General features: G+C 41.9%; 1 protein-coding gene across 1 annotated transcript; it reads right to left on the bottom strand.

Moving 5' to 3' along the window:
* Window positions 1–830: 830 nt before the first annotated feature.
* On the bottom strand, window positions 831–13,902 carry LOC119902906 (voltage-dependent calcium channel beta subunit-associated regulatory protein). The gene is made up of 11 exons (XM_038719296.1): window positions 13,571–13,902; window positions 13,158–13,336; window positions 9,591–9,662; window positions 6,124–6,269; window positions 5,904–5,965; window positions 5,635–5,794; window positions 5,362–5,542; window positions 5,141–5,284; window positions 4,304–4,502; window positions 3,956–4,160; window positions 831–3,872 (listed from the first exon to the last, which is right to left on the bottom strand). The coding sequence occupies exons 3-11, from the start codon at window positions 9,636–9,638 to the stop codon at window positions 1,988–1,990; spliced, it is 3,030 nt and encodes a 1,009-aa protein (XP_038575224.1). The 5' UTR covers window positions 9,639–9,662; window positions 13,158–13,336; window positions 13,571–13,902; the 3' UTR covers window positions 831–1,987.
* Between the last annotated feature and the right edge of the window lie 3,682 nt (window positions 13,903–17,584).

Genomic DNA, 17,584 nt, shown 5'->3' with positions numbered 1-17,584 from the left:
CAGGTGGTGTGTCGTCACAATCACCCGTTGCCTGTTTTCCAGCGATGCTCTTTGTTGTGCTGATCACATCAGCGTGAGCCCTGTCCCCCTCTTACGCAGCCAAGCCCATCCTCAGCCCCTCGCTGGGAATAGATCAGAGAGCAGGTGAGTCACCACTCGGAGGGTGGGAGGGAGTGAGGGCAGCGCTTATCACGTCAGCTAGGTCTACAGATTCTCCGTTCACGGCAAGACACATGAGGAGCAACGCGTAGAGGATGAACAGAAGAATATTTGGGCGGTATGATTAGTACATTAGGGAACCTTTTGCTTTCTGCTCTGATGGTAACATTTTTGACTGTATAATGTTGACAGTTTCACACAGTACATCATCTTACAGGAATCACATTACAACAGCATGGGTAGGGGCATCACTCATATTTTCACTTTTTAATAATTTTTTTTTTATTCAGAAATGTGTAATCAATATGTGCCTCAGTTGGTCCCACAATGTCTTGCCTTTATCAAGGCTGCAAGACATTTGAATTTTCTGCACTATTCGTTTTACAGTAAAGCAGATTGTTCACTATGAATTAGGACAAAAACATGAGTTTCATAAGATACATGTACTGTAGCTCAAACCCTAAGTCTGAAAGAAAAAGGAACAAACCACATACCATTGCAGTTTTCCAGGTGACCATCTTTATCACAAGTTAAAACATGCAGCAGTGCTCTTATGTTGAAAAGATAGAATATGACATAATAATTACACTTCACATCCATACTGGAAGATGGTGGTAAGAAAGCTATTCAGTGTGCGAGACAGATTTACACACGGCTGGCAATATTCTACATTTTCCTTAATGCTCTTTTCATGACAAAGAAAAATGTAGAATATCACCAGACATATCTTTTCTTTAGTAATACAGAGCGAGTAGCCTATAGCCCCTTCTGGTGGGATAATGGGAGCAGACTATGCCACTGCTATTCAGCTTCCACCTCCACTTTTCACAGCCTCAATTCTCTGTCACTGGACCATCTGTCTAAAAGCCTGCGAGGCTCCTGTGTCAGTCACTTTAAGTATCATCTGTCAGTCTCCCCCTCAGCAGAGTCCCAGCAGTGATACAACACTCCACTACATTCGAGCCCACGGAAGCTCCTGGATACCGCCTCCTTAATTATGATGAATAACAGGGACAAATGACTAACATAAATCCTATAAAAATAGGTGAAATATGAGTATAAAAATTCTTGATGCACGCATTTTTGACAACTATGTTGGCTGTATTGTGTCCCATCTGTTTTAACCATTATGATATAGTATGTGTATTCTAAAGCTATGCTGATATGATGTCAATGAGATTTTTTTTTAAAACATAGTGTTGCTATTCCTATTGCCAAATATAAAAACCACAAGCTTTCATGGAAACATTTGCCCTCATGGTGAAAGAGACAAGAAGGACACTTGAGGATATGGTTTTAAAATGAGAGAAATGGGTGACAGAAACTCCATCATCTTTCTTCTCATCAAAGTGCTTTTTGTTTTAAAGTTAAATCTGTACAGTATTCACAAGCACATTAATTGGACATACAGTAGCATGCTGAAACATCACAGTTAACTCTGAAAATATTGAATTTTTCTAAAGACGGGTCTATATTTTCAAAGCTATGTAATGACTGCGTTTGATTTTAAGAACGGTTACCAATAAAAAAAAAAAAAAAAGAAGGGGGGCATCACATGTCACATGGTGTCACAGTGGAAATTAAGGTCTGAATGTAAAGACTGGGCATCAAGAGGGTACTTCTGTCCTTTAGAATATATCTGTGGTTTGATGCATCGGTTATCAAACGAGGTTTATTTTGAAGAGGTCCAAATGTAAGGGACACAGATTGGCCAAGTATCTAACACATGATGATGTTTGAAGGGCTATAGACTATTTTATTAAAGTCTGTTGTCTATAGACAATGGATTTGCGATAAAGTTAATAAAGAGAATGGAGTTGTTAACAGGTTATATGGGACTGAAGCCAGGTGAGGCTGTGTGAGACACTGTAAGCACATGCTCTGTTCCTTCGTGGCCGAGCTTCTCTGCATTGCGCAGGCCGCCGTAGAGCCTCTCTTCCACTGATGTGACCAGCTTGTCTTTCAGGCTGCTCTCTTCCTGCAGGGAAACCTCTGATAGAATAGCTTGACTACTGTTGTTGTTTCTGTTGTCGACTCGTGGATCCATGTAGGTCTTCTCTGCAGTCACAGTGGTCAAAGACTGACTAGTTGTGCTTTCTGTGTCCTTTTTTGTGGAGACTTGGCAGCCATCACCGTCACCATTCGACCCTGCACAACTCTTTGTTGCCTCAGGGGTTGCTTTGTCTGTACTTTCTGTGGCGGCGCCTGTAGCGCCTTCACTTGATGGATCTTTGTTCTCTGTGCTCTCTTTGGCCACTTCCTCGCAAGCTGCAACCTCACTGGCTTCTTCATCGGCAGCACTCGCAATACGTGAGAGTGTGCTGTGATACCTGGTGTCCAGAGGGTAACCGGCGCTGTCACCTCTTCGCAGCGGAGTGAACCTCTGCCTCTCCAAAGATGGAGAGTACCTACCCCCAGCGCCTGACCCTGGGTCGCTGTATTGCTTGTGTCTTTGCCACTGTTTCCGTAGGTGAACTCTGGATCGATGCCTGGAGCGCTGTGGAGAATCCTGCTGGTCAAACCGTGGATCGTGACGGAGAAACTCATTGAAAAGAGCGTCCGTCTTCTCGTCTATGCTGTAGTCACGACGGCGGAGACGAGGTTGGTGGGAACTGGAGGGCTGTGGTATTGTCTTCATGAGCGGAGACATCAGCTGTGATTGTGATTCTGGAGGTTTCTGAGGATGAAGGGCTTTCAAAAGTTGATATGGTTCTTGAAGGGTAAGAGACTGGCTGCCAGTTTGAGGTCTCTCTTTTAGTTTGACCGTCTCTGTGCAGTCTGCCATCTCTTCCTCCAGCTCCTCCTGAAACAGCTTGGCCTCGATGCTCTCACACACTGAACCTTTCCTCCCAGAGCTGGTGAAGAACAACCTTCTCTCAGATGCTGTCTTCCCTCGAGGAGCTCCAGGGGTCCCAAAAAGCCGCATTTCCTCAGGCGCCCTGGATGGTGCTTCAATGGAGGCGTACCCACTGTCCATCTGTAGGAGCTTACGGTTCCCTGCCTCACCCTCTCCTCCAGCTCCACTTCCCATCTCACTGTAACCACCTGTTGCCCCTCTGATCCCTCCCTCCGGCGCCTCTCCCTCCCCGTCTCCTTCAGGCTCATCGTCCAGGTCTTGGGACAAGCAGCTATCCAAGCCAGAGCGCACTCCTGCACCGCTGAGGGATGAGACGCTGTCCGCATCGCTACGGATGGACTCCCGATCTGTGCTGCTATGGTCTGAGGAGGCGTATTGCTCCAGAGAGGCTCGTAAGCTCCATATGTCTCTGTACAGGGAGGGAGGAGCCTCTGAGGTCTCCTGGCGAATTATGAAGGAAAAAGATGAGCCTGAGTCGGCCCTTTGCCTGGCCTCAGCTCCCAATACCACCTCATCCCCGTCATCTACCTCTTCCTCACTCTTTTTTCTCACATCTGATGTCATGCTGTCTGTCTTTGTGTCTTTAGATTTCCTTAACATGTCTTCAAAACCTTCCTGTATGGCAGCTTCTTGTTGAGCTCCAAACAAATTTTCATCGTCTACTGATTCTAGCTCAACTCCTGCTGCATCTGTTCTTGTAACTGCGCCGAACTTTGTTTCTTTTTCTACTCCTGTTCCATTGGCTGTGGCCTCCTCACGCGCCAGGGCGCAACAATTATTTGTTGGCGAACAGAGATCCTCTCTTCTGGGACTGCTGCTGCCACCGCCTACCTCCACCATGGCCTCCAGTTTTAACCTGCACAGATGGAGAACAGTCAGTTAATCAACAATTCTTGGAACTTCATGGTGCATGTCATGGGATTATAGGAAGGGTTACACCTGCTGAGGAAGACTGAGGGCGTGGGTGCAGTGGCGGGGTGAGAGAGAGTCTCTGCAGAGAGGGACTGGAGGCCACTGGTCTGGATGGGAGTGTGTGGGAAGGATTCAATGACCTCATCTCGGAGAGGAGAAGAGTCATATTCAGTGTGATCAGTGGTTTCACTTGCTGCTCTCTGTCTCTGGAAGGGCCTCCTCTTCGGGGATCCTGGTAGACAAAAGATATAGCTGTCTACTTAATGTGTTTCACTTGCAGTTTTTTTTTTTTTATTATAAAGAGATTCTTTCATTTAAGTTAGACATCATCCACAAATCTAAGCTTCTTCATCCATTTAGGACATATAACCAAACCTTTGGCATCCAGGCTGGCAGCACGGTGACTGCTGTCAAACTTCCACCTCCTGAAGTAAGGCCCTGCCCCCTCCAGACTGGCATGGCGCCGCAGTTTAGAGAAGAAATGTAAAACTGAAGTCTGGCCTGGAGCTTGAGTCAGCTCTCCTCTCATCCCCCTTTCGCTCTCAGCATTTCCCCTGTCCCTGACAGTCTCCATCTGACAGAAGAGATGAAAGGAGAAGGAGGATGGAGGAAGGTGATGAGACATTAAGGAGGGGTGGAGGTAGAGTAACTGAGATGACTCCTGACAGGCAGAGGCAAAGCCCTCAGGGGACAGCAGTTTGTCATATTGTCAGTCAGTTGCAGTGATGACTGATGTCACAGTGCATTGGTAGGTCTGAGCCTGTGGCAGCTGCTTTTCACAGTTCTGATACAAGAGGAACAATTCACATTGCAGTATCTATCTGTGCTAATGTATTTCTGGCCAGACAGCTTGAATGCAGGCTTACTTACAATTATACTGTTCTTTTCATCCATCAACACAGAAGTTATTGCAATTCATCTTGAGGGAGACGCTACTAGTTGTTTTCCAAGTCTACAAAGGTCGACCTCACAATCGCATTAGAGTTAATGTCTGAGGATCATCAAAGTCATTGGGACCCATTGTCTAGGAATCATGAATATATGTATAGAATTCATAGTAATCCATCCAGTAGATGTTGAGATACTTCAGTCTGGAATAACCAACAACATTGCCATGCGAAGAGCCACAGCGCTAATGTGGCTAATCATTTGTTCTCTATATTGTAAGACCATTTTCAAACTCTCTCTAAAATAGAAAAAGGTGAAACTGACTGTCTGGGACCGTGTGTGCTGTGCTTTCATGGCTGATGAGGTCCGTCTGGGCCCATGGTCCAATATGGTGGAGTGGTGCGGGTCTCCTGGTAGACCTCCACTGGTGCTCTGTCCCATCCAGTCAGGCACTCTCCTTTCAGTGGGCTGGAGAGAAAAATCAACACAGGTTAGGGACGAGAAATTAAGATGTATGAGGTAAATCACACCCAGTGTCAAGTTACCTGGTAGATGCTGAGGGGCAGTGTGGGAGCTGCAGTCTCACAGATGTTGATGGTGCTGCTCTCTGTTGAGTCACACTCCATGATGGTGAGGATCTTCAGGTCACACTGGGCCGGAGGCAGGTGAAGGTGGGTCAGCCGGGCCTTTTTCAGGTGGTGGAAGTCTCCCTCAGTCAGAGTGTACCTGAGAAAGAAGTCGAATCATCTACTCTAATTCCAGCAGCAGCTTAGCCAAATGATGATGTACAAATTCACCTTGGTTCAGTGGAACGGTACCTGCGTCCCTTGTCCTGTGTCGTCTTCTGTTCATAAAGTGCAGATTCATTGAAGGAGACTCTGCGGCCAGTGGCCCCAGTGGAGAGAAATCGCTCTGACTCTCCATCATGACAGCTCGAAGCTGAGAGAGCGTCTGATTCATCCAGATGAATGGTGATCTCTAAGTGACAAAGAGGACAAGAACAAACAGAGCGAGAAATAATGGAGTCAGTGACGACAGTGAACCAGAATACATGTATATGTGAACTTAAAAAAAGCACAGCTCTGACCTTGGGTGGGCTGAGAATCCTCAGCATAGGTGGTGTTTGTCTTCTCAAGGTCATCGCTGGCTCTGAATGTGGGGGGGGATGAGTTTTACTCTTTGTGCTCTTTCACAAAAACTCCATCACATCACAGCTTTTAATTTCATATTCAGAACTCTGTGTGTGTGCGCGGACGAGCCAGGCCTGCCAGTCCCACACAGGGTGTCACTCAGCAGGGCGTACCCACCTGGAGTAGCGTCGTCCACCCATGCAGCAGCGGTGACAGAAGAGGAGCAGCAGGGAGAGCAGGACCAGCGTCCCCCCTGCAAAAACACTCAGCAGCACCAACAGCAGCACATAGTTCTCCACCCGGCCCGCCGACACAGGCACATCCTGATGAAGAGCAGCCGAGAAAAGTGGTTGACATTTAGTCAAGTAGGCTACTATCCTTGAGTACCATTTTGAGGTACTTGAGTATTATCCGTAAATAAATAAAACTGAAAACTAAATTCCCGAGGGAAACACTGTATTGCATGCAAAACATCTAATCACCTTATAAAAAATTAAGCGTACATGTCAATGCATTAGTAATAATAACTCAGCTATTAAAACATTTTATAATGTATTGGAGCTGTGTCTTTGGCGGCCTGTTTGAAGTGAGTCCGATATTCACTCCCCTGTTAGTAATTCAATACATTTTTAACATAAATAAAAATTTGAATTAGGGCAGCTTCAAGCAAACGTTTTGAATGCAGGAGTTTCTCATGAATGCTTATATATGCTGTGTTATTTCTACTTTCATCACTGGATCCCAGACAAGTTTTTCATATAGTACTGTATAATCTATGTATGTCTATGTTACCAAATGACAGAATGTTATTTGGCCTTGTGGAAGATATCTTTTGTTAAAGAACAGTTCACACAGGCTCCAAATTGAAGAAGAGTCTTTAGTTAAGAAGAATACAGATGGATATGAGAAGCATCTATAAGAGAGTTTACAGCAGTCATGAAATACCTTTAGCAGAAAGACATTCAGAGCAAGGTTTTACACCGTTACAAGAAGAGTAGAGCAAACAATGGGTTGTGGGCTGGGCTAATTAAGAGGTCTGAGTGACAACAAAAGGTGAATAGAACTCAGGAAAAGACAGGCTAATTAACAATGCAATCTGATTCAATCTGTTGGTGGCCTATTTGACTAATCCCTTCAACACCTATGACAATGCAATATCTCTGTCTGTGTCTGGGGGGTGTCTGGTCACATGTAAATTCAAGAAAGCCTCTCAAAGGCAATCTTCTTGGGGTGAGTATTTCAAAGAGTTTGCGCACAGTGATCTCCATGATCATGGAAATAGCCATCTGTCTGAAGAACCCAATGATAAACATGTGAATGAAAAGTTACTTCTGCAGCCTGTCACCAGCTGTGATTGGGATGGGGCTGCCTGCTGTCTTGCTCTATAGATATTTTAGAGATACGTGACAATGACAAGAGAGTGTCATGAACCTCCCAAATACCAAACCAGAAGTGCTCTGTGCAGTGATGCTGAACCTCTTTTCCCACCTCACTTCACCAAGCCAGAAAACCACAAAACCCACACACAAGCGCACAGCTCGACACAACAAATATCAGCCTTCAAAACCAATATCTGCTAAACCCTGGTACTCACTGTTATTGTTTGGGTTGCACAACATCAATTTAATTTCCATGGCTTGTAATAAAATGGTATTGCAGGAGCCCATAACTCATTAATTTAATAGCACAGTAAGGCAGAAGCTTATATATCTGTGTTGCCGTGTTTTTTTGTTTCGAGCTTGGTGGCTGCGTTAGTCGTTTTGGAACAGTAATTGATTATTCTCCCTTTGAGCTTCGCAGCAATCTCTTTGTTGCATTATGCTGTCAGATAAGTGCTGTACTGTTTAATAAGGAGTGGAATTAACACTGAAAGACTTTCTTCAGTCCCTGCCTCCTCTCAGTGACTGTTATCACACACACACTCATACATCATGCCTGCTAACACATTTACACACACACCGAGTCAGCACAACTGCCCTCTTCTCTACTCTCTCTGATTAATACTCTCGGTCTTGGCTGAGTGAGCGTCGGGATGCTAATCGAAAAGTCAGTGAGACCCTTAATTCAATTTCCCAGCTCTTCTCGATGAGGGGGAAATGAGGCCTCCGCATGCTAAAAATGGAAATCGGAGGAGGAGGATGCAGACACACATGAGCAATCCCCCCACCAGACTTTCCTGGCTCTTCTTCCAATGTCAATTTCAAATGAGAGTGCAAACAATTGTGCTCTTTTCATCGCAATGTAATATTCATTTATTGCAACATTTACAGTTAAATAATATATGAAAATGTTAATGTTTGTCATCATGCACAGCTCTGATGGAAACCATGGTGTGGAGAAGCTCCTCACAGAGCACAGACCGACCTTTAGATGATGATGACCTTAACAGGAGCACGAGCAAGGTCATAACAGCAAAAAAACCCAAAAAACAATGCCTTCCTTCTGGCTGGCTGTACAGACACTTAAAATGGCCTTTTATAAGTTGTTTTCGTCTGACAATCAGTCCAAAACCCCAAAAACATTCAGTTTACAGCGACAAAGACAAAGAACAGCAGCATATCCTCACATATGGAGTAACAGCAACCAGAGAATGTTTGGCGTTTTGATTGAAAAATGACTGAAATGATTAATCCATTATCAAAACAGCTGCATTTAAATTTTCTGTCAATGGACTAATGGAGGTGTATTATAAAATAGGCGGTGTGTGTGTGTAGTAGTCAGCTAAACAGCTGATTTTATGGTGACTGCTTTCCCTGTAAGTGGTTAAGGTACTTCCATAAGACAAAGCATCAATCAATCTGTGTCAACTTCAATCACAAGCTCAATCTAACTGCAGCAAGTCGCTACACATAGGAGAGGGTGCTGCTGAATAGAAGAAAATGTTATTTTCTACCTGTTAAACCAGAGAAGGTTGACCATAATGTGCATTACAGCAAAAAAAAAAAACACAATTTTTTACCCCTTCATTTAGCGTCAAACCTGCTTTAAGCCAGAACATGTTAAACACACAACACATATAGATAAAGTAGGCCTACATAGCCCACAGTTATGTATGTGTGTGTGTGCAGCATGCAAACAGACATGGCTTGTCAAAGCGTCTGTAACTTAATGAAATCTGCTGTTTTTACAAGCTCAGCCAAACAGGAAGAACAACGCAATCAGCTGCAGAAGTGAAGCCTCTGGACAGTCTTCAGGCCATTTTTCTAACAGTCAGTCAGTTTTCCCTCCGCACAGAAGAGCTTTAACTGTCCGATAATGACCGCAGCTGGCTCAGATATCCACCCCACCCCACCCCACCCCACCCACCAGTTCTCCAGAGGCCACATGGCATACAAAGCCAGCATCACACTCGGTCCTGTTTTTCAGTTAAATCCTGTTTGGAGACAGATCAGGCTGTTCTCCACTACTGCTGCACCTGATATATAATACATGTTACTGGAACACTGTGGTATCAACTCATCCTGTTTGTTTGTTTGTTAGTTTTTGCTACCTAACAGTTGCTGCTTTTGGTGGAGGTCCAGTGTGATCCATAAAGTATTGTGGAAGAGCTGTTTGTTCACCAGGCTACAGACAGCAGCTGATGTGAAGGTCTGGAGAGTATGTGTGGACAGAGTGGGTGGAGAGGTGGACACAGCCGTACTCACAGTGGAGTTCTCGGTCAGACTTGTCAGAACAGGCAAATCATTGCTCATGGTCCAGGTCAGCGTTCGTGAACCCTGCAGTGGATGGAGAGAGTGAAGTCAGACAGAGCAGCCACTTCTTTCCAGACAATAATACAGTTTCTCTTATTTTATGTAGACAAGACAAAGTGCAGTGGATTTAAACGATAAGATCAACAAATCCAGTGAAAAGACCAAAAACAACAATTAACTGATCCTACAAAAAGTGTTTGTGTAGCCAAAGCCAGATATATCTTATTCCTCCACGTTATAGACCTCCATCGTTGTTTAAAATTAAAACACATCAATGAGCACCTGGTGCTGACCATGAACATGGACTTTGCAGGTTATTTTGTGTCTCTCCCACATTCACCATCCTGCTGCTGTAAAGTCTCCCTAGAGCACCAAATGTTTCCAAATAAATAAATAAAATCATTTAGCATTTCTCCACCAGTTTTTCCATTATTCCTGGCCCCCTCCTTTGCAAGAGACAGATCTCCTGAAAAAGGAGTGGAGAGAGAGAGAGAGAGACCACCATGATGTGGGTATATATATGTTTATATGTATGTATGTGTGTGTACATATATATATATATATATATACACTAATAATCTGGGGGGAGATTATTAGTACTCATGCATTGATATAAAAGCATTTACATTTGATTTGTTGGCTGAAGTGAATATTTTGTAGCTATTTCATATAGGACTGCAACTAATGATACTTTTCATTATAGATTAATCTGCTGATAGGTTTCTCCATTAATCGATTGATTGTTTGGTTTGTAAACATTTTGATGCACATCACAATTACCCAGATCCAAAAGTGGCACCTTTACAATGTGTGTTATGTACAACCAATAGTACATAAAATGTGTTGAAAATGTGCTTTGAATGCAAAAATCTTAACTTGTAAAGTAACTAAAGCTGACAAATAATTGTAGTGAAGTAAAAAGCACAATATTTGTAGAGGAGTAAAAGTATAAAGTGGCAGGAGAAGAAAAAACTACAAGTACAAGTACCTCATATTTGTGCTTAAAAGCAGTACTTGAGTAAATGTACTTACTTTATTTACACATTATACACACACACACACCACCCACATCTTTATGTTACAATATGTCATCAATCCGAAGAAAATAGAACCCTGACAACATCACTAGGGTTATTCTCTCACTAGAAATCTCTCCGCAGAGCAACAGAAAACATTAGACAACTGTTTGCAAGGGCTGAACAGGACTCCTCATGACGAGTAAACTCATTTCCTGGGGAAAACTGGTGCAAAGCCCCTTACCGACGTGACATAAACCTAAATGTCGTGTGGACTGAGCGCTGTGCATTAAACCCTTACGTGACCTAAGACTTTCTGACATCTCCTAAAGAAGGACTTTTTCTGCACAATAACCTAGAATCCTCTCGGTCTCTAGACTACAGTCTGTAAATTAGAGTCTGTGAGACAGAAAGAGGAGTGTGGCAAAAAAGAAAGAGAAAGGCAGTGCAGCTTGTGTAACATCAGTCCATGACTGCATTTCTTACACATACTGGTAATGCTGCTGCACATTCCCTCACCATGTGAGCATCATATTTTATGTAATATCTTACATACCAGCAGCTCAAGGTAACTACGATGAGAACGAAGCTTTGAATAGCAAGGACACACCAATAATAAAGAACCACACACACACAGATTTATACTGAATTTAACACTTTAACCCCCACACCCCACCCCCACACCCTTAGCATTTCTAAACCGTATATGAATATGTAATAAGTGGTTTATAACAAACTATAAAATAGGGGGAAATATGGACATTTGAAGTGTTTATTAATGTACAGATTTTTCAATTATAACCTTTCAGATAAGACATCTTACATTATTACAGCTGTTTTTTTTATAAAGTATTTCTGATTCTGACAATATATTGTCATTCTTTATGTTTATACAGCAGTGCACACCTATGGGTGCCCACAGCAGTTATACATACAAGTATGTTATTGTGTGTTATAAACCATTTTTATACATGGATTTTTTTTTTTGTCTCCCTCGCAACACATGTGGTGAAAACATCTGTCTCCTCTTGCTGATTGTATAAATGGTTTAAAGCTACCTTGCAGAAGAGTTAAATGGCATGGTTGTGTGCACTTGATTGTACAGCTCTTAAAATGTCCTTTCTGGCAGGTTTACATTTCCCTTTTATTTCTTATTACAACCGACTGAAACCACTAAGCCCACAGCAGCTTTAAAAGGTTTCAAAGCAGAAGCCACTTTCTACTGATTTCTCTACATTAAGAAACCTGTCTGTCAGAATCACTTGGTTAGCAACTAAACATTCAATCATTCATTAATTCCTTCCTGTTTATTGACATACTGAGTTACTGATTTGATTTTTTGTCCATCACCATATCAGGCAGTCAAGATCAGTCCATCACCTTCTTAAAGTCAAACAGATCCACTCTGCAATTGATACTTTCAGTCCAATCTCAGCCACAGTGGGTTCCTTAATGCATTTCTGATATGAAATATTTACTGTAATATGTTAACTGTGTTAATCCACGTTGGGTCAATCATGATGAACCCATTCCGTGAAGACAAACAGTGTTCAAACCCACATAGAACTTCATTTTAAATTCAATTTGAGGTCCCAAACATTTCCAAACCTACCACATATGTCAAGCTAAACTTTGGGGACAAAATAATGCACAAGACATCTAAATTATTTTCATTTGATTTCAAGGTCCCGTCATAAAAGCAAGGAGTAGTGAATAGTTCACTCAGTAAACAGCATAGCAGTAACACAAAGTATATGTTTTCCTGTCAGTCCTAGTGGAATAAGATGATTTTCCACCATTGAAGCCAAGGGCAAATGAAGTGCACATTAAGGGTGATTTCTATGCTGATTTTGAGAATAATTGCTGCAAAGTCCCTTGAAGGGTTGCATTTTTATTATATATTATTTAATTGTTAATTTTATACATGCATAGTAACTTTTTCTCTATTCCCTCTGTTCTCATTTTGAGCATACTTAACCTACATTACATTATTATTATTATTATTATTATTAGCCTATAAATAGCCTTATATCGCCCCTAAACATTTTTTCCTATATGCTGAAAATGTGTAGGCCTATAATAGCAGGTCTAATTAATATTAATTAGACTAATGACGTTCAGCAGCTTGACTTGTTAGCTTCACCGTCATTTGATTTGTCAGTTAATGTTGAAGGTAAGTAATCAGAATTATACTGAAAACGCTGACCCCGAAATGTGTAGAAAAGTGTGTGTGTGTGCGTGTGCGTGCGTGCGTGCGTGTACGCGTGCGCTCGTTTCCAGGGTCTAATGCCATGTCGCATCCTCACATCATCTCTCGCTTTAACCAGGCAGGAAGACTTCCTACAGACTTTGTAGTTAATTCCATCAGTAGACTGCAAGGGTGCTTCGGGTGTTTATAGCCTTGTAAGCACCATTAATAGTATATGGAGGCGGGGGACGGGGTGTTAGTTTCACCCTGACGTGGGATGGGATGGTGGTGGTTTCCAGATGTGCTGTATCTTACGGTCTATACGGGCGGTGTTGCAGCAGCTCCCCTCCGCTCTGTGCAGGCTGACTACAGCGACCCGCTGCAGCCGGCGGCGCTCAGCAGCAGCAGCCTCAGCAGCAGCAGCATCTTCCTCTCTCATCCGAAAACCCGCGGATCAGGGCTGTCCCACATCATCCCTGCGTCGTCTGCTCAGCCTGCGGGGAATAAATCACGATCAGTCACACTGCATGTGCCGGACTCGGGGGCTCTGCCGTGGTCAAACATCATCTCACTAAATCAGACGCTGCGATGATATACTGTAGACCTGGCTGTGTCACCTATCCCGCATCTTACATAAGGCAATAGTAGCACCTATACCTATTAACACCTCGAGCACGCCTGTAGGTCCATTAACTGGTCTTGATGTGAGAGACAGAAATCGGACTCACCCGGCTGTAGACTCCGTTTGAAGCAGCGCTTCGCAGGCAGCCTGCCCAGTCTGCATACTTTAATTTGGGCTTCACATAAAGACTGTAGTTATGAATGAAACCACACGCTATTAGACACACCCACAGCCCGCTCCCGACGCACCACGTGACCAGCACCGATGATGGTGATGGTGATGATGATGTGAGATGGAGGAGAGGACCCGTTCTCATTCACAGCAGCTGATCATGAATGGCAGCTGCGGACAGGGCGATTGATTGGTTGCATAGGCCTATCTGTTTTTTTAGTCAAGGCTAAATATATAAATAGCCTATATAGCTTAAATTCTGATGAATATTTTAATATTTTCCATTTCCTTTGTTTGAGCCTGCCGCTGTTTCCTTGTTGTCAGACAAGAAGCAGGGGGACAGATGGGTGTTGTGGACGTTTTTGTAATCTCACATTTCATCACGTGATGGCAGCGTTGCACTGTTGTTCTCAGGGTGAACATACTTTAAAATGGAAGCTCTTCGTGCAGTTTTTTTTTCAAAGTCAGTCCAGACCTTCACACAAGGCACAGAGGACCCGCGCAGCTAAATAATGAATAGTTTAATTTCATTCTTATTCAATAGAAGTTGTCCAAATTAGAGAATGTGCACCATCAAAATGGCTTCAATCCTGCAAAATTGTTATCTTCTCGAATTCAGGCCAAAGCTCTCTCTAAATTAGCCTATTGGGTGATGTGTTTGTTTTGGTTTTACTTTTTTAAGAAGAATCTTTAGTCCCAAAACAACAACTGAGAAATGTAAACATTGCTACTATAAGCCAAACTGTGCAAAAGGCTGCAAATTCATGGTATTTGTGTAAATGTAAAACTCTGGATTCAACTGGAACACTGTCAGTGAAGTCCATATGTGTATGTGTGCCATACACATAGGACAATAGGACATCCTGATATATAGAATCATTTATAGATTAATTGATGCACCTGCAGGTTTAGGCTTCTTTGAAGATTTGAATTTTGTTAAAGGCATTCAACTTGACCAAAATAACACACCTTTGTACTATTATACCTACAGTTTGTTTCAGTTTTTAAGTTATTTTCATTATAAGTTTCCATTATTTTGTATGCCCCCTGTGTTTTGTGCATCACAAACATTTTCCACGCTATTTGTACTCACACTCTAATCCCAAAACGCGTCTTGCATTTATTCCCTCGGCAGTATACATTCCTTAGTGTGATGTCGAAATGAAGGAGTATCGCACAAATGGAAAATGTGTCAGCAGCAAAGTGGCAGGAGGTCTAATCTGCGCCTGTTTGATGACAGAAAGCGGGAGGATGGTTGGTCTGAGTTAGTAGGCCTAAGTGTTACTTTTACATTTACTCATTTAAAGCAATCAATAAAGCATCACTACAGTAAGAGAGCTACAAGTTAGACATCTGAAGAACCCATTTTATGTTTCTGCACAATAACTTTCACCCACAACTTTAGAAAACTGGCCCCAAACTGGACCAGCTGGTTGAGTGACAGAAATAGCAGCACACATGACTAGTTTAGGGGAGAATCAGTTCAGAGCAACCAAAATGAGCTTCATGTATTTACTAACTGGGCGTAACCAACATAATGAAGTCTGTGTCGCCTGTTAAGTCTTCTCAGGCTATGTGTCTTAGATTCCAGCATATTTATGGGATAGTTTGAGCTCTTCACTCCTTTTCCGCTTGCTTAAGAGGTTCTAATTGACGCTATGAGCAAAAAAAGCCTGATCTCTTCAAAAATCTGAAACATAACCACAACATATGGTTTTTAAGGACATTTTTTACACATTAGAAGAAACATGTTGCCATAGTGTGGGCAGTCTCGGAGAACTGCTATGTATTTCACATATGACCCCAATGTCACCAACATTGACTAGTGTATTGTTTTGCATTCTTGAAATGGACACAGATTCAACTTACAGAATCTCTCTAGCACACACAGTATGTTGAGAAATCTTCTTTCTTTGAGAGCAAAACAAGGATTCCACAGGGTCCTGTCCTCGGCCCTCTTTCCTTCAGTTTATACAGTACATAAATAATTTATGATTTCATGTATCCAGAAGAACTATTTCGTCAGTTTCTACCCAGTGTTGCAACACTCACAGTCCATGGCAACATGGATTGACAACTCAGGTAAAACATTCAACATTACAAAAACTGTGTCAGAAAATTTAAAGGTGAATAGATGATTTATTAAGCAGGCTTCAAAAGTCTTAAAGGGGACCTCCACAGATTTTACATACCAAAGTCTATTGGGGACTGCATGTGAAAAAATGTTGTATGACGCCTTTTGTGGCTCCAGAGAGAGCTGTGTGAAATGCCTCAAGTGACATCGGTTTGGGATGAAGACAAGAAATCTGAAAATGAAAAAAATCTGATGGTGTGGAGCTACAAGAAGTTAGCTTATCAGATCTCTGTAGCTCCTCAAAGCTACATTAGCCACTATAATGGTAATTACTGTATACTAGCAAACTGTTAGCATTTGCGTTTGAGTGTGGGTTTTGATTGACTAAACTTTTTATTGATTGTTAATATAAAAGTGGCCTGTTTAGTCAGAGATACAAGTGCAGGAAACATCAAAAGTATAAAAACCCAATGAAGCCCAAATGCTTATTTGCATTGTGGTTCTTTTTGGTGAGGTAGGGGGTAGGAGCATCATGAAAAGACAGCCCGTAGACCACTTGCAGCTTCTTAATATACATAATTTAATTTAAAAAAGAATGATCAATCACAAGACAATGTACAACGATATTAATCCAGAAGCAATGCTCTATACAATTCCGATAAAATAATACTGGTCCCAAAGTCCTCATTTTAAAAAATCCCTGGAACGTCATCCCAATAAATATATCATCGCATATATATATATATATATATATATAATATATATATCAAAAAAATCCATCAAATTAAATTCACATAAAATTAATCCATACGTTCATAACAATATAAAAAATTGATCAAGTGCCATACCTAGAACAACAGCCTAATAAGTAATATCCAGGCTGCTAATTTATGAAGGCAGACTGTCATTTTTTAAATGAAGACTTAAAGCTAACAATAGAGTCAATCATCTTAATACTCATTGGAAGCCAGTTCCACTGAATGGCAGCTGAGTACAGCCCCATACATCTCTTGAACATGAAGGGAACCAAATCAGTTGAACTCCCTCTTGTGGCATAATTATAGTATTTCCCAATTCTGGTAAAGGAGCCGCATAAGTACATTAACGTCATTATGAACAATCCTGTGAGTTAGACACAATAAGCAAAACTCTCTCTTACAATCTCAGCCTCCTAAGGATGATAAAATGAGCTGGAGGAAGATGTGTCCTAGATGGAAGTTTAAGGATCAACTGCACCAACTGATGATGGTGATGCCTGTAGCTTTTTTTCTAAGAATCATGGTGCACTTGTACACCAGGTGAGGCATGCATACTCAAAATGCCCCAGCCAATGTTATTATTATTATAATTATCGTTAATATTTAGAGCTCTTTAAGTCAGATTCCCATCTAATCTAAGGAAAATATTAAAATGTTGAGCAAGGTTTCAAAAGCAAGCACACATTTACATTACATTTAGTCACTGGAGACTGGTTACCATTTTATGCTGCCAATACCTTTCTGTATTCCATGTTCTTTTCACATTTAAAATGAACCTGTAACTATGTAACCTACATAGGAAGCTGATTAAATCCCACCAGCCCCATAGCCTTCTCTTAAGAAATTAAAGATGTTAAGTTGGATAATATTACTATTAATAAACTCATCTATAAAAACATAAATAATCAGACTCTTAAAATGCTCTATGACATGGTGGTACCTCTCAGTATATGTCGCTCAGTAACTGAGGAACTGCAAGGTGCCCTTTCATGAATCCTCCTTTGGACAGATATCTTACTCTATTTGAGGATCAATATGTGCGCTCCTATTTTCTCACTACTTTAAACTCAAGTTAAAACAGCTTGAGTTTTATGGAAATTTTATTACATCATTGTTA

The sequence above is a fragment of the Micropterus salmoides genome, unplaced genomic scaffold (genome assembly GCF_014851395.1).
Source record: "Micropterus salmoides isolate LMB-PRFRI ecotype aquatic unplaced genomic scaffold, ASM1485139v1 Ms_hic_scaffold_14, whole genome shotgun sequence".
Taxonomy (NCBI): Eukaryota; Metazoa; Chordata; class Actinopteri; order Centrarchiformes; family Centrarchidae; genus Micropterus; species Micropterus salmoides.
This window is presented reverse-complemented; position numbering and strand designations above follow the sequence as displayed.